This window comes from Mustela putorius, unplaced genomic scaffold (genome assembly GCF_011764305.1).
Source record: "Mustela putorius furo isolate JIRA1106 unplaced genomic scaffold, ASM1176430v1.1 tig00001033_pilon_pilon_pilon, whole genome shotgun sequence".
NCBI lineage: Eukaryota > Metazoa > Chordata > Mammalia > Carnivora > Mustelidae > Mustela > Mustela putorius.
Genome location: NW_025421540.1, coordinates 1,774,218 through 1,797,494, shown reverse-complemented (window position 1 = coordinate 1,797,494; position 23,277 = coordinate 1,774,218). Strand labels below are relative to the sequence as shown.

General features: G+C 42.5%; 1 protein-coding gene across 6 annotated transcripts in view; it reads left to right on the top strand.

Moving 5' to 3' along the window:
- Nucleotides 1–22,703, top strand: part of TAF5L (TATA-box binding protein associated factor 5 like) — a 30,307-nt gene extending 7,604 nt beyond the window's left edge. For 4 of the 6 annotated variants that reach the window (XM_045087092.1, XM_004778382.3, XM_004778381.3 and 1 more), the window contains exons 2-5: nucleotides 2,736–2,880; nucleotides 5,713–5,817; nucleotides 13,841–14,565; nucleotides 20,692–22,703. In XM_045087092.1, coding sequence (XP_044943027.1) covers nucleotides 2,739–2,880; nucleotides 5,713–5,817; nucleotides 13,841–14,565; nucleotides 20,692–21,489 — 1,770 coding nt within the window. In that variant the 5' untranslated portion in view covers nucleotides 2,736–2,738 and the 3' untranslated portion in view covers nucleotides 21,490–22,703. Of the gene's footprint in view, nucleotides 1–2,735; nucleotides 2,881–5,712; nucleotides 5,818–13,840; nucleotides 14,566–20,691 lie in introns of those variants that run through there. The other 2 variants (XM_004778383.3, XM_045087093.1) reach the window with 2 other exon arrangements.
- Nucleotides 22,704–23,277: the final 574 nt, after the last annotated feature.

Here is a 23,277-nt window from a genome sequence, read left to right as displayed (position 1 = left end):
GTTGGAATCAAATCCACTTAAATCCATTGGGTCATGTCTGGTATTTCAGTTGAGTGTGGTTATAAAAGAGAGTTAATGGCAGCATTCCTGCTCTGAAGGTCCTTGGTCCTACTGTTGGCTCACCACCCACCCTCAGGGAAGGTCCCTTGTCATAAATGGTTTGGATTCTGAGAAACTGCCATTTGGGGCAGCTAATTTGGACAAAGTCATCAGAATCAGTATTTATAAGTTAATTTCTAGCAATCCCAAATATGGCCAGTTTTTGCTATTGTTCATTTATTCTCACTCCTGTTTACTCTTCCTTACCTTTCATATCTTTTTGCCCCCTCCTCTGATGCGCATAAACATTGCCCTGCTGTGAGGTCAGTGTGTCATTGCAGGGTCTGTTCTGTCAGTTGTTCTTTGTCTTTCCCATGTGTGGTTTCTTCCTGTTAGAGAGGCGATCTCTTATGCCCATCTTATTTGGAGCACTGAGAGACACACATTGATACAAGCATGTATTCCCATAGCAACAAGAGATTGGCAGGAAGAAATCTGAAAAAGTGTTAGTCTCAGCTAAAATACAAGGAATTGGGCTGCTTTGGAAGAGTTTGGAGACTAGGAGCTCTTGAAGTTAGATTAAAAGCAGCTTTAGCAAGCATCATGGTGGGGCGGGGGGGAAGGCACAGGATGGGGCGGTGGGAGCTGGTTGGATTTGACTAGCCCTGACTTGGGGCCAAACTGAGAAGGGGCAGTATTGTCACCGTCTGCACATTCATTGTTTTTCTCAAAATATAACATTGAATCAGACTTTCCAGGGCTGAAATTATTTATACACACAGTTATAGGAGGTTCTTAGGTGTAGCCAAGTTAGAGAACCATAGAGAATCACGGATACAGTGAAAATGATACACCGCCAAAAATACTTAATAGTAACCACTAGAAAACAATTATCTGCTTTCATTGATGGACAGATGAATGCTTGGAGCAGGGATTGCCAATCTCAAAGTATCAAAATCCTTGTGTTGGCAATAAAATAAATCTTAATTTAAAAAATAATCTAAGTTGGCAATATAGTGAAAGGCTAATACACCAAAACTGAGTGAGGCAAATGCTACATTAAAAAGGTGGTTCAGTCTTGGGAAATTTATTAGTAATTTTCATTGTATCACTGTCAACCGTATCACACCCAGTGCCCCTCATTTTTATTTTTTAGCAAATGTTTTGTACTTTCTTTGGTAATCCAAAAGTGAAATGCATAAATAATGTAATTTTTCTAAATACAGAGTTTAAAATAACATTTATAATATCCCAACATTTTTATTTTTATATAGATATTTATGTTTTGGTGTGGGTATGTTCTGCCTTCAATATTTCCTCTGTTGTAGAACTTTTAGGAAATTGAAAAGTAGATATTCAGAGTATACTTTAAAAGGGCTACCACTCAGTTTGGAAAGAAAGAATTATTTGCAAATAATTGTAGAATAATTTGTTGCCCAGTATTTGTGTAAAACATGTGGCCATTCGTCACACGTATACACTAAAAGAAATAGCAGATGGATAAAAATTAGATACAAATAAAATTTTTGAAACGTTTAAAGAAAAAAAAATAGATTGCTGAAATGGGGGAATTTCAAATCTTAAAAAGGAATGGAGAAAGGAGAAGGCTAGTGCATGTCATTGAAACAGAAAACTCAGACACACCAGATAAATTACCAAAAGCAGATCTCCCACTCATAAAATGTTGGGAACCATTGATTGAGGAAAGTTACTTCGATGGGGACAATCACATGTGTATGAATAATGTTGCAAGCATTCCATTTTTACATGACAGAGCAAACGTAGAAAATTTATGCAGCTGTCATGGGTCACCCAGATGTCAGTATCCTTTACTTGTGGCAGAGCAATGTTTGAGACCTGTGGCACCTTCAGGAGATCCTCTTCTTCTTGATCATTCATTGAGTCGTCAAGGAAAATAGTCCTTTTTGAGGGGAACCCTCAAATTAGCTTAAATGATCAATAAAGTAATTGAGCCCTGTTTGGCGCACTGCCTACCATTTTCTTTTCCTTTCTTGTATGAATTGTGAGAGCTATTCTAAGGCACATACATACTCTCTTACCATTTTGATGCTTTCCTGCGCCTGAGGCTATAAATAAAGAGTGAGGGTGGTCAGTAGTGGAATTACAGCAAAGACACATTGCTCAAATCATTGACGTAGTGCTGCCAGCCTTTTCCTATTAGGAAAAACACAGCATTCTTTCCTTATTGTTAACTGCTCACTTTCTCAACATCCTTGTATCCAGATTCTGAGTTTCTCGGATCTTTGATTTTCATATTGCCTCCTGCCTGCTTTTTTTTGGCTAGCTCACTGCCGATCAACACCTCTCTCCTGGAGTCAGGAGGAGAAGTGAAAGGCTCCAGAACCAACTTGGTCCTGTTGGCTTGTTGTTACCAGCTCTAATGAAAAGTTCCACAAGAACGATGGAAATCGTGGTGTAATGAAGTTTGGAGGGTGGTCTGTGCAGCTTTAGTCTCCATAATATTCCTGTGTTCCACAATTGAGCTTGACCATATCACTATTGAGAAACTAGATACGTGAGAGAGTGCACCAGGTTAGGAACTAAGACACTTGCTTTGCATCCTGACTAGGTCACTGAACTAGCCACATCTTTCTCTACTCCTTACTTGACCCGTGCGTCCTGGCTGCATTGGGTCATCTCCCACGTGGCTTAGTGTTCTGTGGTTCTCCCCGAAGGTCATGAAACGAGTGCGCACCGAGCAGATTCAGATGGCAGTGTCCTGCTACCTCAAACGCCGGCAGTACGTGGACTCCGACGGTCCCCTGAAGCAAGGACTGCGGCTGTCACAGACTGCTGAGGAGATGGCAGCCAACCTCACAGGTAACACGGGGGGTCCTCCGGGGAGGCAGGCTGGAGAACTCAGGCAGAGGTCCGTGGGAAGTTACTTGCCCTCCTCTTCTGGAGAGACCTGCACCACATGGTGGTGCCGGCCCTCAGAGATGCTATCTTTCCTTCAAAGCCACTTCTGGAAGCCTTCTGTCGTAACCTATCCTGCCTTGGAATTCTCTGCTTTTCTCTGTATCTGATGTTATGCGCAGCTTTTCCCCCTCTGTGAGCTAGTATGCTACAAGAGCCGGAGGGCCAGGGTTTCCATCATGTCCCTCCCTGTAGCCTGGAGCCTTGCCCACAGAAGTCAGGTTTCTTGGGTGAACAGTACTTTGGGATCAGTGGTTGGAAAGATTGGCATCCTAGATATGTTCCTGAGGTTTTTAAGATTTGTTTTTGGCCTTTGTCTTGAAATCAGATTCTTTTTTAGAAAAATGCGTCTTAAATCTATTTAGAACAGCAAATAGTTTTTACTTAGCTATGTTGTAAGTTCAGTTTTTATATGATATAATTTTCTTCTGTTGGATCTGGGTACTGGAGACTCTGCCAAAAAACAGATGGCCGCAGTGCTTTTCAGGTGACTGGGAGCTGCTTTAATGGCTGTATGTGGAGTTCAACATCACAGCGCTTTCTCCAGCTCGGCCCTGGTTCCTCTTACCTGCTCTGACTGGACTCTTCTCTCTCTCTCTCATTCCATACTTCCTTCTGCTCTTCTAAGTATCTATCACCACCTGCTTCATCCCCCTTCTGCTCTTCTAAGTATCCATCACCACCTGCTTCATCCCGTGATGGTTCCTGCCCCCCATACTGGTAGCAGCAGCTCCCTCTGCTCCCCCTTATTGTCTTCAGGGTCATGAACCCAGACCCTTCACACTCTAAGGGTGTATTGCCATTGCCATTGTCATAGGAAAAGAATGATGGGACAGTAAAAACTGAGGATGTCCTCAAAGGTGCTTTCTGACTCCCCCTGCAACAATAGAAGTAGCCCAGTCAGGCATCTGCCTTCTTATTCCTTTTTTTTGGGGGGGGGGGGATTTTTATTGATTTATTTGAAAGAGAGACACAGAGAGAGGGAACACAAGCAGGGGGAGTAGGAGAGGGAGAAACAGGCCTTCTGCCCAGCCAGGAGCCCGATGTGGGCCTCGATCCCAGGACCTTGGGATCATGACCTGAGCTGAAGGCAGACGCACATCTTACTGCTTCAGGGTGTTGCTTTGAGTTCTCACAGGGCACATTGACTTCTCAGCCGCATCCCGCATTTCTGTACATGTTATGTTGTGGCTACCTCAGTCCTGCAGCATTAATTTCATTCCTACATCCATATTCTGTCTTCTGAAATGTGTTAATGTTTCATCCAGATTATTAAAGATGGCTTCCTCGGTCCCCAGCCACTTTTCCCCAATGCCCCCTTACCCCCGCAGAAAGGTAAGGGAATGTTGTTGTTGTTGTTTTTTTAGAAAGCATAAACTCACAGAATGGACATGAAACACATGTTTACATGCATATATCAGAATATTGAGACCCTGCCTTCTTCCCCATGTCCCGCTCCCTAGAACACTAGTAGCTAGTCACAAATCCATCAGGAAGGTAATTATAGGTTCTTCCCTGGTGATTCTGACCTGCCCAAGAGAGAAGACCTCTAAAGACATTGACATTGGGAAATGACCCATGCAGGTCATGCTGGGTGATAAACACACAGAGTTTCCATCAGCTCTGTAGTACCTCACGTTCAGCCACTTAAGAACCCAACGTACTCACTGTGAGGAGGAGATGTGGCAGAATCAGCGAGAAGCAACTTGAGTGAAGCAAGGAGCCAAGAGAAGAAAACTTCAAAAATACCATCATTGATAGCCTTGAGCCAAGAAGAAAATGCTATCTTTAAAGAAACAAAGAACATTGGGAGAAGAGCAAGAAATGTGGTAAATTTAAGTAAATGGTAGTAAAGATGAGAAATCAGTAGAAAGGTTGAAAGTTGAGGAAGCAGATCAGTTCAGGGATCTAATCTTGCCATAGTAGGGGTCCCAGGACATGTGGCTGATTCAGTCGGTAGAGCGTGTGACTCTTGATCTCTGGTTGTGAGTTTGAGCCCCACATTGGGCCTAGAGCTTGCTTGCTTTCTTTCTTTCTTTTTTTTTTTTTTTAATTTTATTTATTTATTTGACAGGCAGAAATCACAAGTAGGCAGAGGAGTAGGCAGAGAGAGAGGGGGAAGCAGGCTCCCTGCTGAATAGAGAGCCCGATGCGGGGCTCAATCCTAGGACCCTGGGATCATGACCTGAGCCAAAAGCAGAGGCTTTAATCCACTGAGCCACTCGGGTGTCCCAGGCCTAGAGCTTTCTTGAAGAAGGAGGAGGAGGAAGAGGAGGAGAAATAGTAAGGGTCCCTGAGAGAAAAAACAGCGAACCAACAAATGTCTCAGAACCAAGAGACATGAATTTTTGTTGAAAGGGCCTGCCTGAGTGTCCATGGTTTGAAAACAGACCCACAACGATTCACATTATTGTAGGATGTCAAAACATGGGGTCAGATGCTTTCTAGTATGTCCCTCGGGAACTTACGTACATGTCCTCTCTCATTCAACTTAATCCTGTACTTTATGCCTTTTCATTCCTCCACTGTCATTTCATCTTGGGTATCAGGAAGGAGAGGGGATACGTGTCATCACTTGGCCGTATTTAACTAGAAGCCCCACCATATTTTGAAAGTCTACTGAAATGTCCATTGCTACTGACACATATACTTAACACCATCTTCCATCCATCTTGCCACATCCTGGGTTAATAATTGTGTTTCCCATCGCCACCTTATGTATCTTTTCCTCCTCAGTCCAATCAGAATCCGGTTGTGCCAACATAGTGTCTGCAGCCCCTTGCCAGGCAGAGCCCCAGCAGTATGAAGTACAGTTTGGACGACTACGGAATTTTCTCACTGGTAAGTGCTCAGCACTAAGAACTTCCTCTTATCGAGAAGGAATCATGCAAGTTTTCCTCAGAACCTACTATATTCCAGGTCGGGTGTGCTGAGTGCAGATTCAAAGGTAGTTGAGCACAGTCCTTGCTTTCAATCTCACGATCCATTGGAACTCCTAGGAGAGTTAAGTCATGAGTTAAAGTTGGCGAAGGCTAGGGCTCCCGGTGTTTTGTCCACAGAATGCCCACAGCTTGCACTGAAGTAGTGAAAGTTAAATCAGCCATGTAGAGAAACATCCTTAAATGCAGAGAATTTGAAATGTACATTGAAATCACTATTAATAATATAGTACATCTCAAAATGACTTTTCCTCTTATTTCCCAAAGTGTGAGACCTAGTCCTCATGAATCAGCAAGACAAAAAAAATTAGAAGTAGTTTAGTCCAGTTTGTGGCTGGTGTAATGACCACTAAAACACAACATCAGTAGATAGGGGTTCTAGTCAGTTCCTCTATCTCACTGTATGACTTTTTAAATGAATCGCTTAAAAAAACTTAGTTGTTTAGCATCTCTGGGGCCCTGGTTTCTTCCCTGGTGAAATAAGGCGATTCAAAAGTACAAGCAAGTAATTTCATCCAAGCCTGGGATACAGATAATTTTAATTACAGATAATTTTAATGTTGGAAAGATTATTGCAGTGAGGGAGATCATGTTGATTCAGATTATTAATCAAAGTCCTTTGTTGAGTGCTTTCTTCATACAAAACACCTTGAAGTGTAAGAAATACAAACTTTCTGTGCCCTCAAAGGGTTGAGGGTAATTAGCAGGTATTGGTTAGTGGTAACTTGTAGTTAAAACACTTTGAGGTTATTTCATTTTTCTTTTTTTATTTGAAAAAATTCTCAGGGTAATAATAAGTTTTAGTGGTAAAGATGTATGTGAGACACACACACACAAATGCATATAAGGCAATCAGTGTATAAACCACAATAATATACTCAATCTTACATCACTTAAGGTTGTCCTGATTTTACGTGACCCTCATAATGATCTGAATTTTTAAAAGGAAAAATTCCACATTTTTTGTATTCTAGGGAAAATGGCCAAAATGTTAAGAAGTAAGAAATAATGGTTACAAAATAAAACCATAGAGAGGGTTATCTTACCTGCCTCAGAGTTACTGAAGTGATGGAATTCATATGAATCATCTGTTAAATTGTTATAAAAATGAAAAAAATCATGAAGCTTAAAGGTTTAGCAAAAAAGAGTCTATTATATTTAAACTGAAAAGAAGGAAGTTCTATTAAGATCCTCATATCATATGAGTGTTAAATATCTCAGAATAGTGATCAACTGCTTTCCATCTCCAGTAGTGATAAAAAAAGAAAAATTAAATTTATGGAAAATCTTTCATTTAGAGGTAAGCAAGAAGTTGAAGATAACGCTTTATGTAATCACTGGCATTGGTGTTTGAGGCTTTAGGCAGTTTTCTTTTTAATTTTTAACTTTAGATCTTTAGAAATCTTTAGGAAGGCATTTTACTCTGTTTTTAAAATATAACTATGTTCATTTCCCCATGATCAATTCTTCTCTGCATGCTAGAGTTGAGGAAGCCAGTTTAAGAAGGAATGCCTAGCTTCTCTCACCCTTTCTCATTCGTTCATTCCGCCGGTGTTTATGTCAGGCACTGACTGTTTGCTGGGCTAGATGTTGCAGTAGAGCATATTGGTGCGTTGCCTGCTGCCTAATGAGGGAAACGGACAGAAGCGTAAAGCTCCAGTGTATCATAGTAGGGATGCCCTCCATGTACTCATGCATGAGTTGGCTCTTGTCATAATCATGACTGACTTTCATTATGAATGACATCCGTGACTGTAGTGACATACCAGTTTTTGTTTATATTTTTTTTAAAGATTTTATTTATTTATTTGACAGAGAGAGATCACAAGGAGGCAGAGAGGCAGGCAGAGAAAGGGGTGGAAGCAGGCTCCCTGCTGAGCAGAGAGCCCTATGCAGGGCTCAATCCCAGGACCCTAAGATCATGACCTGAGTCGAAGGCAGAGGCTTATTAACCCACTGAGCCACCCAGGTGCCCCTTATATTTTTTAATCAGTGAAGCATAGTTGTTATAAAATAGACTCGTTGGAATAATGTATTACAGAACTGTGATTACTTTTCACAATGAAGAACTAATACATTTAATTGATCACTAATGTGATTTATCCTGGTGCAGAGTTTTCTGCTTAAATTTATTTCTTAAGGGGCGCCTGGGTGGCTCAGTGGGTTAAGCCGCTGCCTTCGGCTCGGGTCATGATCTCAGGGTCCTGGGATCAAGTCCCACATCGGGCTCTCTGCTCAGCAGGGAGCCTGCTTCCTCCTCTCTCTCTCTCTGCCTGCCTCTCTGCCTACTTGTGATCTCTCTCTGTCAAATAAATAAATAAAATCTTTAAAAAAAAAAATTTATTTCTTAAGGGGGCACCTGGATGGCTCAGTGGGTTAAGCATATGCCTTCAGCCCAGGTCATGATCTCAGGTCCTGGAATCCAGCCCTGTGTTGGGCTTCCTGCTCCACAGGGAGTCTGCTTCTCCCTTTCTCTCTGCCCTGTCCCTGCTCATGCTCTCTCTTTCACTCACGCTATCTCTAAAATAAATTTTTAAAAAATCTTCTAAAAAATTTTTATTTCTTTGGGTTCTTGCCATTTTTCTTGAATATTTAGTAAAACTCTTATTGTAGAATAGCTGTTGACTCCTTTTGTCTGATGATGCCGTTTTTTTCCTAATATGTGGTACTTTTTTTAGTCTTCGCTCATAATTTCCTCCCCTCAGAACTTCAAATTTTAATGAATGGTAATCTGTTAACCTTCTTCTTTGTCTTGTTTCAAAACTGAGGAAGTTGTCTGCTATAATTCTTTAATCCACTGGACCCAGATTATTTAGAGGGGTAAATAAATATTTTGTGGGGTTTTTTATTTGGGTTATTTATTTATTTATTTATTTTTTTATCAAGGTTTATTGAGTGATAGCAAAGTGATAGCCCAAAGCTCCCGAGGAGGGAGGGGACCCGAAAAGGTTGCCCTGTTTTTGTGTTTTTACAGACTGCTTTTCCTGGATTATTTTTCCCTATCCTCAGGCCTCTGAAGAGCAGTCAGCCAAGTCAAATGAACAAGAGTTTTCTGAGCACCAAGATAAAGTGTAAGATACAGTCATTAATCTAAATAGGGAGCAATCTAAGAAGGCTAGAAGTAAAAGTTTTTAAATAAAGTTCAGATATGGTGGAAGAGTTTTCACGGGCCAGGATGAGATCAGTGCTGAAGTTTGTACGAGAGGAACTGTGGAATGAAAGGAGAACATGGTTTGGATGGAGTATCAGAGAAGGCCCTACTGAGTTTCAGGAGGAGGTGGAATTTAAGTCAGTGTTTGGGTTGGATTTCAGTAAACTGGGGAAGAGAACTAGGAAGATTTGGGGTGTGTGGAAAGACATGAGCAAAAAGGAAGAGATTCTTTGTGCAGGAGCAGCGAAGGAAACACCTTGTTGAGAATGGGGTTTTCAGATTGGAGATAGAGCAGCCGCACCGGAGCCAGGTTGAGGAGCGACCTGACCATCAGGCCTAGGAGACAAGTCTGAAAGCAGTGGGATGACCAGGAGGTTGGCCCAAAGTCCACTGCATTATTGGAAAAGCAAGCTGAAAAGGACCACAGCTCAGCAGTGCTGTGCCCGTGGAAAGCCAGGTCTTGAATGCGTACTTAAAATTCCCAAGGTAGACTCTCCACGGCTCAGGATTACAGGGGGAAGAGTTGAGGATAACTCGGGCTCTGTGACAAATGGGGACTTAAGCTACATTGAGCAGAAATAAATCAGGTTGTTTTTTACATCATGATGGCAGTCTCCTACTGTATCACTTGTAGTAGAAAATTGGAGGCTAGTATTTAAGAGAAAGTTACAGACTTGTGATGAAGAACTCAGTATCAGCTTCATGGAGGCACAAATGCCAATTTTAGGAGATAATTATCTCAAAGGAAGATACGAGGAAAATAACAGCATCTCGGGCTGTAGTACCTTAAGTTTGTCTTTCCTCTGTAAGTTATCTGAGGGTGAGAGATTCTGTGAGCTCACCTGTTGCTCTGGGCCCTTTTCTTCAGGAGGCATAGTAGGAAGAGCATAGACTTTGGAATCGAGCTGGGTGTGAGTCTGTGATCCTTAGACACTACAATAGTTGTCAGGTGTCTGGATCACAGGAAGCACATGCTCAGTGTTCGTCCTTGAAACGAAGTGAGTATTTGAGGGATGAGAGGAGGAAGAGGGGCCTGAAAGGGAAGGGAGCTAAATAGTCGAGCTGGGTAGTGTGAGGTTTCAGAACAAAAGACAGGAGTGTGGGGTTAGTGGGGTCCACCCTACAGAGACAGGCAGGAGAACAAGGACTGGCAAGCTTGGTTTACATTTAATGTAGTGTCCTTTTCACTACTAATTTCTGCAAACTCTGTGAAAAACTTCCTCTTACACCACCAGCAGAGTGTGGCACTAAGTAGGAGTTTGTTACATTGCCGGTGGCTAGATGGATAGAAGGAAGGAAAAGCGCACTTTTCAGAGGACATTTTCTTTTGAAATTAGAAAAAAATGTATTTCAAGCAAATACACTTTCAGTAAAATGTAAAACATATGTTACAATTTCAAGGAAACGAGATTAAAAATGGGAATTAAGTCTTATGTGAGTCTTTGTTCCACATAATGAATATGTTGATCAAAATTTTATTTTATACCTGATATGCTGTTCTCTTCAGACGAGAGAGAACAATTAAACAATTTTGAAACTGAGCTGAAACAACAGTGAATTACAGTAAGTTTAAAGTAATGTAGCCCTATCTTTTGGTGGCTGGGTTGCATTTTTTTGTTTTGGGGATTTTTTCCCTAGACTTATTAAACTAAAATGCCTCTTATTTTGAAAAAGAAGCCTAAAACTAAGATTTTAAGGAATTGCAAACAATCCTTCATTGTGTAATTGGTAAGGGTTGAGTTTTGGGGTTTTTGGTTTTTTTTCATTAGTTTGGGGAAAAATTTTTTCCAAAGGTCTTCCAAAGAATTATAGTATTTAAGGAAACACCAAAATCTGAATTAGTCAGGATCCGCCATAGAAACAGAACCAATACGATGTATAAACAGAAAGATTTATTTTAAGGAATTGGCTCATGTACTTATGGAAACTAGCAAGTCCAAAATCTGCAAGACAGGAAGGCAGGCTGGAGACCCAGGGAAGAGCTGCAACTCTAACCCAAAGTCAATCCGCTGGCAGAATTCCCTCTTCCGAGGACATCGGCCTTTGTTCTCAGAAGGCCTTCAGCTGATTGGACAGGCTCACCCACATTATGGAGAGTAATCTGCTTTCCTCAAAGTCTGCTGATTTATCTTAACCACACCTAAAAATTACCTTCACAGAAGCATTTAGATGTTGTTTTAACCAAGTATCTGAGCACTGTGGCCCAGCCAAGATGACACAGAATTAACCATCCCCAGATCTACCCCCAGTTCAATTTGGTACCCATCTCTATCCCCTTAAACCATACTTAATCTCCAGATAACAATTAACAAGGTCTTTAATCCACCTAACATGGTATAGCTCTCCTGGATACAACCAAAAATGCGTGAATCCCTTCCCCAGAAGAGAAAGCAAAGTCCTTAGATGATTTACTCTTCTCCTTGATATCCTGTAACTCAAATACTATGGTGTAGTATTAACAGAACTTAAGTACTCTGAAACAAAGTAAGGGTCACTTATGTACCTGATAAGGGAACAAAGAAGGAAGGAAACAAAGATATGTGTAAATATATACACACACATATTCATAATAAAATAGGGAGGGTAACTTAAATAATTAATCTTAGTTTCTGTAACTGGTCACATACTTCATAGCTGGTATTTAACTACTTTCTTCCACTACCCATTCTGCATTTTCTTTGCCTTCAGCAAACACCTTAGCTGGTCCTGGTTCTTTACTGGATAGGATGATCCAAACCTCATTTCCTTCTTTCTTTCTTTTCTAAATCTCATTTCTGAAGAGTCTTGGGCCATTACTGGTCCTACCTGGATTCGATTTTTATAGCTTTCCATTAACCTTAACCACAGGGCAGAATGATACAAAGAGATGCCCTGGGGGATCTCCTTTAGTGCAGACATACTCTGCCTTACCTCAGCTGTGGACTGGCAGTCCAGTGTCTCCTTGGTAGTTAGGATCAGTCACCCCAGCCAGCATCGTAACTCCCTTCTTGGCCTATTAAAGACATGAGGAGCCTAAAGTGGCCAGGTAACAGTCTTAAGTTTATTGGAAGCATCATTGTAATTTAAGTTCATTTGCTAAATATGTCTTTAAGTAGGGACAAATTTATTCTAAAATACACATTTTATGCACTTAATTCACCTGCGGTAAAGTGAAGTAGGGTATTAGGCAGAGGGAGCATGCTGGGGTCATTCATCATCAAATTGGGGAGGCAAGGTTCCCTGATGTAATGTTCCTGATTTTGAGCCATAGATGGATTCTTTTTCATGAAGGGGAAAAAAAAATGCTAGCAGAAGTACTAAGTGCTGATTAAAGCATTTTGATATTAATTTACTTAAATATGCACAAACGTTACACAAGATATAAAATGTTTATGGTTACTGTATTTCTGTATGAAACCAAAACTCACTTACAAGTAAAGTACAAGCAAAAGCACAAAAGCAATAAAGTTCAAATTAACAGCAAGTGAATATAACGGATAGATTTTGCCAGAACTCACCTGCTGCTCCCCAGGGGCATGGGGGCAGTCCCCATGGCTGTGACACAACCTAGTCTCGCTTCAGCTTCCCAAGGTGCTTGCACCCTGCGTCAGTCCTGCTGCCCCTGCTGGCCTCAGGTGGAGTGGCTGTGGGACCTCTGCGCCATCACAGCTCTCCCCGCCCTCACATACTTGGGCATCACATACACCTCTGTGCTTTTCTCACTCGCCTGTGGCAGCTAAAGCTGGACACTTGGGAACATCCTCAGTCACGTAGTCACATGGTGTTCAAGTCTCAAATCAGTAAATGGCTTAGCATTAATGACATGAAGATGTCTCATTTGTAATTATCACTGCAGAAGAGTAGTTTTACTTTTTTAGCCAACCTAATCAAAATGACTGCACTGGCAGAGATGGGACAGTTTTGGGTGAGTGTTGTCATCTTAGTGTTAGGACGTGCAGGCCCGGGTAGCCAGGCATGCCCATGAACTCACTAAAATAAGTATTCTGATAATCCTGTCGGATGATGGAGGCCAAAAGTAGTCAAAAAACAAAGTAGAGCACTAAAATCGTATGTCAGTCCTTGCTTCATGGCCAGCCGGATAATTATGAATATGCCTTTGTTCATTGTTTTTAGAAATTATCCAACCAGGGACGCCTGGGTGGCTCAGTTGGTTAAGCAGCTGCCTTCGGCTCAGGTCATGATCCCAGCGTCCTGGGATCGAGTCCCACATCGGGCTCCTTGCTCGGCGGGGAGCCTGCTTCTCCCTCTGCCTCTGCCTGCCATTCTGTCTGCCTGTGCTCGCTCTCTCCCCTCTCTCTCTCTGATAAATAAATAAAATATTTAAAAAAAAAAAAAAGAAAGAAAGAAATTATCCAACCAAAAAGTTTCTGTGAAGAACTCACAGTCTCCCAAGAATATAACTACGGACCCTCAGAGGTCTGTGCCTCCCAATCTGAGAAACACTAATGTGTTGGGGAGAAACTGTGAACCTTGAAGACCTGGGGACAAGCCGTGAAGTGTCGGGAGAACTTAGGCGAGTCACTTGCCCTCTCTGGGCATCAAATTCCTGATTTGTGGCCGACTTCTGGGCCAGGTTTGCTGGACTTCAGAGTCCCTGCTCTTCCTTCTTCGGTCAAAAGGCGTGGACTTTGAGTTCCCATAATTTTATGTTGGGCTTCTCTTTCAATCAGCAGTACTGACCAGAATGTGTTGTGTGATGGTGGGCTCCCCAGGAGGGCCACATTATTCCTTGAAATTATACCGATGATAAAGCCCTCACTTTTTTCCATTATAGATTCTGATTCCCAGCATAGCCACGAAGTGATGCCTCTCCTCTATCCTCTCTTTGTCTACCTCCATCTCAACCTGGTCCAGAATAGTCCGAAGAGCACAGTGGAAAGTTTTTACAGCCGCTTCCATGGAATGTTTCTGCAGAACGCTAGCCAGAAGGATGTCATTGAGCAGCTACAGACCACTCAAACCATCCAGGACATCCTGTCTAACTTCAAGCTTCGAGCATTCCTAGATAACAAGTACGTGGTCCGTCTCCAGGAAGACAGCTACGACTACCTTATCCGCTACCTCCAAAGTGACAACAACACCGCCCTGTGCAAAGTCCTCACCTTACATATCCATCTTGACGTGCAGCCCGCCAAGAGAACAGATTACCAGCTCTACGCCAGCGGCAGCTCCTCTCGGAGTGAGAGCAGTGGCCTCGAGCCCACTGACATGCCTGCCCCTATTCTGCAGAATGAGGCTGCCCTGGAGGTCTTGCAGGAGAGCATTAAGCGCGTCAAAGATGGCCCTCCCTCCCTCACCACCATCTGTTTCTATGCCTTCTATAACACAGAGCAGCTGTTGAACACTGCAGAAATCTCCCCAGATAGCAAGCTGCTTGCTGCGGGGTTTGACAACTCCTGTATAAAACTGTGGAGTTTACGATCCAAGAAGTTAAAATCAGAACCCCATCCAGTAGACGTGTCCCGCATCCACTTGGCTTGTGACATTCTGGAGGAGGAGGTATGAATATCATTTTTCTTCCCTACACCTGCCTTATTAATTTGCTTAGAATTCTTACCAAACATGACAGCTCTTGTGGAGAATGGACTTCATTATTTCCTCCATTGTATAGCTAAGGCCAGACTAATTCCCATGTAACCTGTAACCGCTGAATTCCTCCTCATGCCTAACCTTGGAAGAGATGAAAACTATGTTTAACAACATTAACAGAACATTATTAATGATTGGTCAATATTTAGTACTGTCTGAATATGGATAACACTGCTAAGCCTAATTAAAGACCTTTAGCTAATATTAAGATTTACCCTAAGTGTGTGTGTGTGTGCGTGTGTGCATGTGCGTGTGTGTGTGTGTACATTTATGCGAATATAAATAATTAGAAGTAGCATTACTGGGTCAGAGGATCTGCATTTTAAATTGTGATGAATATTGTCACTTGCCAGTCTCATCAGCAGTAATGAACGAGAACACCGGTTGCTCTTCCCCTCATCAGCATGGGGTGTTACCGGCCTGAGGCCAGGGCACGTCCTCTGGCTTCATGTGCTCCAGGATGTTCCCCAGCCCCATTTTGAAAAGTGCACAGGAAGTGTAGTTGCTATTTTATCCATCAGTCAGTGTAATGATTTGGGGTGGTTACTGAAAAGGGCAGGCCGAGTGGCCTGCATTTCAGGTCACAAAGTTGCACAAAGAGAGAGAAAATTAAACTTCACAGAGTTAACTTCCCCTGCAAATGGCCCTACGAAAGCTAAAAGTGAGAATATTTTTGTCATCTCACCACTGAAATTCAGGTAGCTCTGCCTCAGGTTACTTTCAATGGAAAATTATTTGCATGGGGTAGAGAAATTAAGGAGTCAAAACAAAACAAACAAACAAAAAACCAACATTCAAGTTAATTTCCACAGGTGACAAGGATACCAAGAATATTAGATGCACAAAATAAGCCCTTTTTTCTGATTCTTGTTTTCTTAGTCACCTTCCAGTTAGCATGGTCCTTGAATTTTTGTTTCTTGTGACTCCGACAATATAATTAGAGGAGTTTGTTGTGATGAGTAAAAGGCCTACATTCCAATGTACATACTTTGATTTCTAGGATTTTTTAGTACCCTCCAAAATTTTTTTATTGCACATGTATTTGAGTTTTAAAATTTGTTTTCCTAGGAGACAATTCTAGCCCGTTGAGTGTTCTTTACATACGACTGAAGGATACTGCCATCATTCATTTACAACTTTCTGTAAATACAAGGAAAAATATTTTTCCACTGACTTTATTCCACTGACATTGTGTTTGGAGATTATTCTCAGCATTACAAATTAATATAAAGGAAAACAGCAAAGACAGAAAGGTAGATACAAATAGGGAAAGAACATTAGACTAAAAAAAAAAAAATTTTTTTAAGACTCTATCTACCCTGGCTACCACTGAAAATTAGCTCTGTGACTTATTCTGTGAAGATTTCCAGACTTTGGAAGGTATGCATTTGAAGACCCAGAAGTAAAGAATAACATGATGGATGCCAGGAAGTGAGAGAAATTCAAGCAGGCTAGAGTTGGGAGGGCTTACATAGGGAGCAGCTCGGCACAGGCTGTACTCGGGCTTATGGTGGCCTGAGCGAGGGGAGTGGCAGCAGGAAGAGAGCGCCCAGACCAAGGAGAGAAGAGCTCTGGTAGGAGGTGCTGTTCCACTCCAAAAGAAGATACTTTGTTTAAGTATCTTCCTGATGTAGTCCCAGTTGTCCATATTGAAAGTGCTGTAGATTCTGCTACAGTATAAAGGAACTGCTTTCCTTGTGAAGAAACTTTTGTTTCATTTTATAACTACAGTTGCAATCTTCTTCTCATGTTGTCTAGGAGTTTCCTGTTTGGGATTTCTAAATCCCCCACCCATTTTGTCATAGCAGTTGACAAAAGTTTTTGTTGTTGATGGAGTTCGGGGGGATGGTTTTTGGTTTGGGGGGGTGTTCTTTGGGTTTTTTGATTTGGGGTTTTTTGGGTGGGGGGAATGGGAGTGTGGTGGTTGTTCCTGATAAGGAACATTTTGGGGAAAAGCAAGGTACAAATCAGTTCTGGTACTTAGTTTTTAATATTTCTTCAATGAGAACATGGACTTTTTGTTTTCCTGATAGGATTCACAATTAAAATAGAAACTCTTAGTGCAAAGGTCACAAATTCACATACCTGTAGAATTCAAGCAGGTAACTATAAACATTTAAAGCTCCCTGGATCAAAGAGATGGTAGGAAGTATGAAACCACATGAAAACCCAACTAAAAAGCCAGTTTGCAACTTCTACCTTAATCTTCCTGAAGGAATAGTGGCCACATAAATTAGTGGAGAAAATGTTTTACTAGTGAGTATTTAAAATACTGACCAGACCCACGGATTCCATTTCCAGGTATATACCCAAAGGAATTGAAAACATAAGTCCCCACAAAAACTTGTACATGAATGTTCATAACATCATTATTCATAATTGCCAAAAAGTGGGAGCAACCCAAGTGTCAGCCAGCTGATTAAGAGATAAACAAAATAGGATATATCCGTGCAATAGAATATTGTTCTGCCGTAGAAAGGAGTGCATCTACATGAGACATGCTGTGTTGTGGATGAGCCTTGTAAACATTGTGCTAACTAAGTAAAAGAAGCCAGCCACAAAGGCCCTCATGCTATATGGCTCCATTTCTAGGAAATATCCAGAATAGGCATATCCATAGAAACAGAAAGCAGATTGATGGTGGCCAGGGGCTGGGGACAGGGAAAGAGGCAGTGACTAATGGGTAAAAGGTTCTTTTTTGAGTTGATGAAAATGTTCTGTAGTAGGGAATGGTGAAAGTTGCATAATTCTGTATACTTCCTAAAAGAGTGAATTTTATAGTACATGAATTATATCTCCGTTTTAGAAAGTAAAAAACAGTAATCAAAAGCTTCTATGAGGGCATGAAATTTTCTCTCTTTATTAAGCCAAATAAAACTGGATCTACAGCACTGCCCTATACCTTCTGATATCTGCAACTTAAAAATATTTCTAGATTAACCTTTGAAATGCTATTAATTGGCATAGCAGTGACCCACCTCCTGCTAGGACCAGTAGCCCCCATCCTGTCTGAGACCCTCCATCCTCTGTTCCACACTAAATGGAGTTGGAAATGAAGTCCAACTTTTACCCTCATTGATTGGTAACTATGTATTTTTAATATGTGAGCAACATGGCAAAACCACAGATACCAAATCAAGGATTTGCTCTTCGTTTCAGGTTTGTGTTCATGATCACCCTCATCACTGCCTTCCTCCCGCCCTCCTAGGCCAGCACTACAGCACCAGTATTGGGTCCATGCGCTGGCTAGTGAGCCTTCCCCCAATCCAGCAGTCTTTAAGTTTCAAAAGTAAAGAAGTCAGTGTTGTATAATACTCAGTTCTGTGATTTGTATATAAAATGGTCCTGTAGGTCTGTGCTGGCCTAGAGGAATATAATGTGAGCTATGTTTGTAACTTTGATTTTTCTAGTAGCCACGTGGAAAAAGTAAAAAGAAAGAGTCATTTAATTTTAACAATGTATTTTATTCAATCCAGTATGGCCAAAATATCATTTCAACGTGTAAGCAATATTAAAAGATTATTAATGAAATCTGTTACATTCTCCTTTTTTGTCCTCAGTCTTGGAAATCTGGTGTGTTTTACACTTACAACACATGTTCAGCTTAGCTAGCCAATAGCCGCCTTTTCTAGTTCAGGCCACCGTCATCTCTCCTGGAGAGAGCAACCCCCCACTTGCTTCCAAGTCTTAACTCAGCCCCAAACCCAGCCAGATATAATTTTTTTCAGTTCCATTGGAAGCTAATGTTGGGACAACAGCCCAAGGCTACATTTCAGACCCCAAAAAGTACCCTGGAGCTGAGCTGAGGCACTCTGAACCCCCTAGTCCAGGAGCAGACATCTGTAACAAGTCTGAGATTTTTAGGGCCTCCATAGTCTCAAGCAGGGCTTAGCAAACTATGGCACAGGGGTACAGAAGATAAGCTTTGAAAGTCTTTTTATACTTACTTTTCTTACTATTTTTAAATTTCTTTATGCATGCTGTATAATGTACATAGTATGATTTATCATGACACAAATATACTTGACAAATTAAAAATTCATATTTGGGACGCATGCCCATTACTCTTGGGTATTCAGTCAGTTGTAGGGAATTTGGGGTTTTGCCCTGTGAGCATGGAAGGAAGAGAGAATCTGGGGCTGGGCATGTGTGAATCAGCTACTTGTTCAGAGTTTTAGCTCTGTGCTGAGGCCCTTGTGGGACTGGGTTGAGCCACAGAAGAAAATGTGGCTGGGTTATTTTAAGCTGTGGTCCTGGCAAAGAGCTGATAGCGATAGCCAGCATGAATGCTCTGGTTTCCCCATCTCCTGGTCCATAGAGTCCACCAGGCGCTTGTCCATGTGCTCGAGACAGTCATCAAGACCCCTGGGAAGTGCCAGCTTGACTCCTGGCACACCCCCCTCGTCCCGTCTCTGAGCGCACTGTTTAGGTCCCCACTAAGGAGCTGAAGACCCGCTTCCCTAACTGCCTGTTCCAAACGAAGACCACTTAAGCCCCAGAGATGGTAACGTGCCCTTTAATCCACCACTCACTTCCAAAGGGCCTTGGTGTAATTCATCTGGGGTCGTTTTTTGCTCCCACAGTTTTTATATAATCTTTCTGGTGTACAGCAGTGAGTCATCCTTGAAATTTTGAAGTGTTGTCGTAACCTCTTTTGAAAGGAAAATTACTAATATTCTTGGTAACGCGGTAGAACGTTAAGCTCCCAAATGCTTATGTATTTTTAATGTTGAGTGTCTGGAATAGGCATTTTGAATATTCATGGACATCAATGTTTATTTTCTCTTAACTTTTTCTGAAATCTGTACACATTGAAGGCGTTTGTTTTATTTTGAATTTAATAGTTTTCAAATGGGAGTTAAAAAGATGCGATTTTCCTGTACAGGAACTTAAGGCCCACAGACATATTTATATCTCAGCTAACAAAGCCGATTGGTTCAGGACTCTTCTTACTCCTCCTTACGGCATTTAATGAAAACCCATTTTCATTTGTGAATTCTTGGGTAGAGACAGCTGTAGTGTTAAGGAGCTTGTCTGTGAGGGAATGAAGGGAAAACAGATTTTGAACAGAGATACTGTCCTTGTGGGGAAGAGGGTGAGGTAGGAGGACTCCCTCCCTCGGTACCATGAGTGGTTGTCTTCTTTTCTGTCCCCACTTTTAGTTCCAAGAATCCCATGAGTCACTCGGCTTGTTTAAAGCCATTCTGAACCCATGCCTCACTTGGGAAAATGTTTGAGACCCTCCAGAAAGTCACAGTTTTAAAACTTCATCTTTATTTCTTTTTGGACACTGGCAGTTTATGCCTGGTCACACGGTATGAGTGTTGCTTACTGATAACTGCACCTTTCTGGTCTACTGTTTGTTCTGATACGTCCAGGCGTTATTTTGGCTAACCTTTTACAACAGTTTCATGTAAATTTTAAAGTGAGACCATGTCTACCTTCATCACTGACCCCACTCATGGGAGTAATGAACATGCCAGAAATTTTCTTAGTGGAACCAAAACAGCAATGTGGCTTAGAAAGCAGCTAAAACCAGCAGATGAAGACAAGCCCACAGAATAAAAGAATCTGAGAACTTAATGTAAACTCGGCAGTAAATCTTTCCAAATGATGTCTGTCAGGATTAACAGTGGAAGTGACCATGGGCGATCTTTGAAGCACCCTTGGAAACCTGTCCCCCCCCAGCCTGACAGTAAGGTCCACAGTCGTTACCGTGTAATGATAGCTTGGCATTTGTGTACTTTTGATTTGATTGAGTCTTAGCTACAAGATGGACTTGAGGAAGACAATTTGTAAGTTGCACGAGACTTTGTGTTTCATTGTGCAATTGTGAGTTGTTTTCCTGGGGTCGCCCTTAAGGACAAGACCACTGTCATCTACTGGTCAGAGGCTATTTCTCAAGTAGTGGCTTTTTTTTTTTCTTTCTTTCTTTATTTTTCTTTTTGCTGGACTGTTTGGTTTTCATGGCAGACCACTAAACATGTTTCCCTTGTGTGTCTCTCTGCCACCCGCCCCTCCCCCCACTGTCCCCAGGATGATGAGGATGACAATGCGGGCACAGAGATGAAGATCCTCCGGGGACACTGTGGACCAGTATACAGCACAAGGTTCCTTGCAGACAGCTCAGGGTTGCTCTCTTGTTCTGAAGACATGTCCATTAGGTACTGGGACCTCAGCAGTTTCACCAACACTGTGTTGTACCAAGGACATGCCTACCCTGTGTGGGACCTGGACATTAGCCCATATAGCCTGTACTTTGCCAGCGGGTCCCATGACCGCACCGCAAGGCTGTGGTCATTTGATCGGACGTACCCGCTGAGAATATATGCCGGACACCTGGCAGATGTGGACTGTGTCAAATTCCACCCTAATTCAAACTACTTAGCCACGGGCTCGACCGACAAGACTGTCCGGCTGTGGAGCGCTCAACAGGGCAACTCAGTGAGGCTCTTCACGGGCCACCGCGGCCCTGTGCTCTCTCTTGCCTTCTCTCCTAACGGTAAGTACTTGGCATCAGCCGGCGAGGACCAGCGGCTGAAGCTATGGGACTTGGCCTCTGGGACCCTTTATAAAGAACTGAGGGGCCACACGGACAATATCACCAGCCTCACCTTCAGCCCGGACAGCAGCCTGATCGCGTCCGCATCCATGGACAACTCCGTGCGCGTCTGGGACATCAGGAACACGCACTGCAGTGCACCTGCCGACGGCTCCTCGGGCGAACTCGTGGGCGTGTACACCGGGCAGATGAGCAACGTGCTGAGCGTGCAGTTCATGGCCTGCAACCTCCTTCTAGTGACTGGAATCACACAAGAAAATCAGGAACATTAAATTTTTTTTTTTTTTTAATCTTTGTCGTAAGGGACTGGGGCAGTCATGGAAAGCCTCCAGGCTGCCAGTCTTAGGACACATCGAGATCGAATCACTGACTGACTGTGAAAGACTCCCTGCTTCTTCCCCTGACCCCTGCTCCCCCCACCCCCCACCTCCATCCCATGCAGACATCCTGAGCTCGTCACCCCTTCACTCGCTGCCCTCCCCCATAATGTCGAAGGACCGGAGGGGGAAGGTGCTGTGATTGGACGTGAGACGGAGAAGGAAGAGGCTCCAGAGGTCAGATTGCGAGTTCCCACAAAGATCCCGCCCGTGTCCTTGTGTGAGCACCTTCGTGTCTCTGTCTCATTTTCCCGCGCGTAAGAGATGCTGCTTACCTCGCCGCCGGGTGCTGCATTTGGGTCCCAGGATGGTCATGGGGCACCCTTAGGAGGAGCGGTGCCACCTGCTCATGGCTGCTCCGTCGGCGGGTGCAGGGTGGATCTTTACCGGTGCAGGAAGGCGGGGCTGGGAACTAGGACCGGGGGCAGGGATCATCCTGGCAAAAAGTCTCTCCTTTTCCATAATTACAGAGAACCAGGATTTTTTATTATTATAATTATAATTATTATTATTATTGAGAAGAGGAAACCTAGCACTGGCAGAGGGGCCTTCTCTGCTCTCATCTTTCAGGTTTTACTCCTGGCACTGGCTGTGATACTTGGAATCTTGAGGTTCAGGGAATTCAGAGAATTGGGTAGCACAGTGTTTGGGGAGAAAGGGAAACTTTCTGGGTGACGGATGGATCACTCCGGCTGACATGTCTAGAAGTGAGGCGGGCAGGGGGAGGGTTGGTTTGAGAAAGTCCTGGGCTCCCGCAGTGATGGTGGGAGAGGAAGAGGTTCCTCACGGCTGCACTTGTATGAACAGTTCTCTCCCCCCAAAAGGACAGATGGTGGTAAAGAAATGAAAAGGATTGGAAGTGATAAGTCAAAAGATAGAATTAGAAGATGTGAAATTTCCAAATGCCCATTTATTTGGAGGTGTGAGGCTCTCAACGTCTTTTCCTCCTGCCATCATTGGCTCCCACCTCCTGCATTGCAATAGCGGTTTAACGAACACTTTGTGAAACAAATCGTAAGTACATACGCACGCATCCAAAACTGTGCTTTGAGGATAAAGCGAGTTCAAATTCGTGGAAAAAAGGATTAAATATTTCTGTTTTCTGAAAAGAGTTATTTTGTATTTTGTTTTCTATTAAAATGTATTTAGTTTCCAAAAAAAGAAAAAAAAAGTGTTGTCATCTCATTTAAACCATGAGGACAGGCGAGTGTGTGGCCTCTCCTGGGTGATGTGCCCCCCACCTCTCTTGGGGATAATAGCCAATCATGTCGGCCAAACTGGCCCCAACTCAGGGGCACTCCCACCTGTTCCTGTGTTCTGTTCGGCTTACTTTGATTCCTCTTGGCATTCACAGGAATTATTGGTAACATTTACTACTGTTTATATATCCAAGATTGGCAGTTGCCAACAGGAGACAACATATATTTTACCATCTAGACTAATTTGGCAAGATCCCACTTCTGGTTTTCTTTAATGATCCCCATTATAAAATTTCTAAGGGGCTTAAGAACTCTGCTATATAATTAACTTAAACTTTTTCTCAAACAATTCCAGATAAAAGACTCGTTCAAAAATTTAAATGATGCCAGAATTTTTTTAATGTACTATGAAACAAAATTTCCTGGCAAGAACACCAAGGATTATGAGGAAATTAAAGGAAGACTCTAGAATTCTATGCCAAAA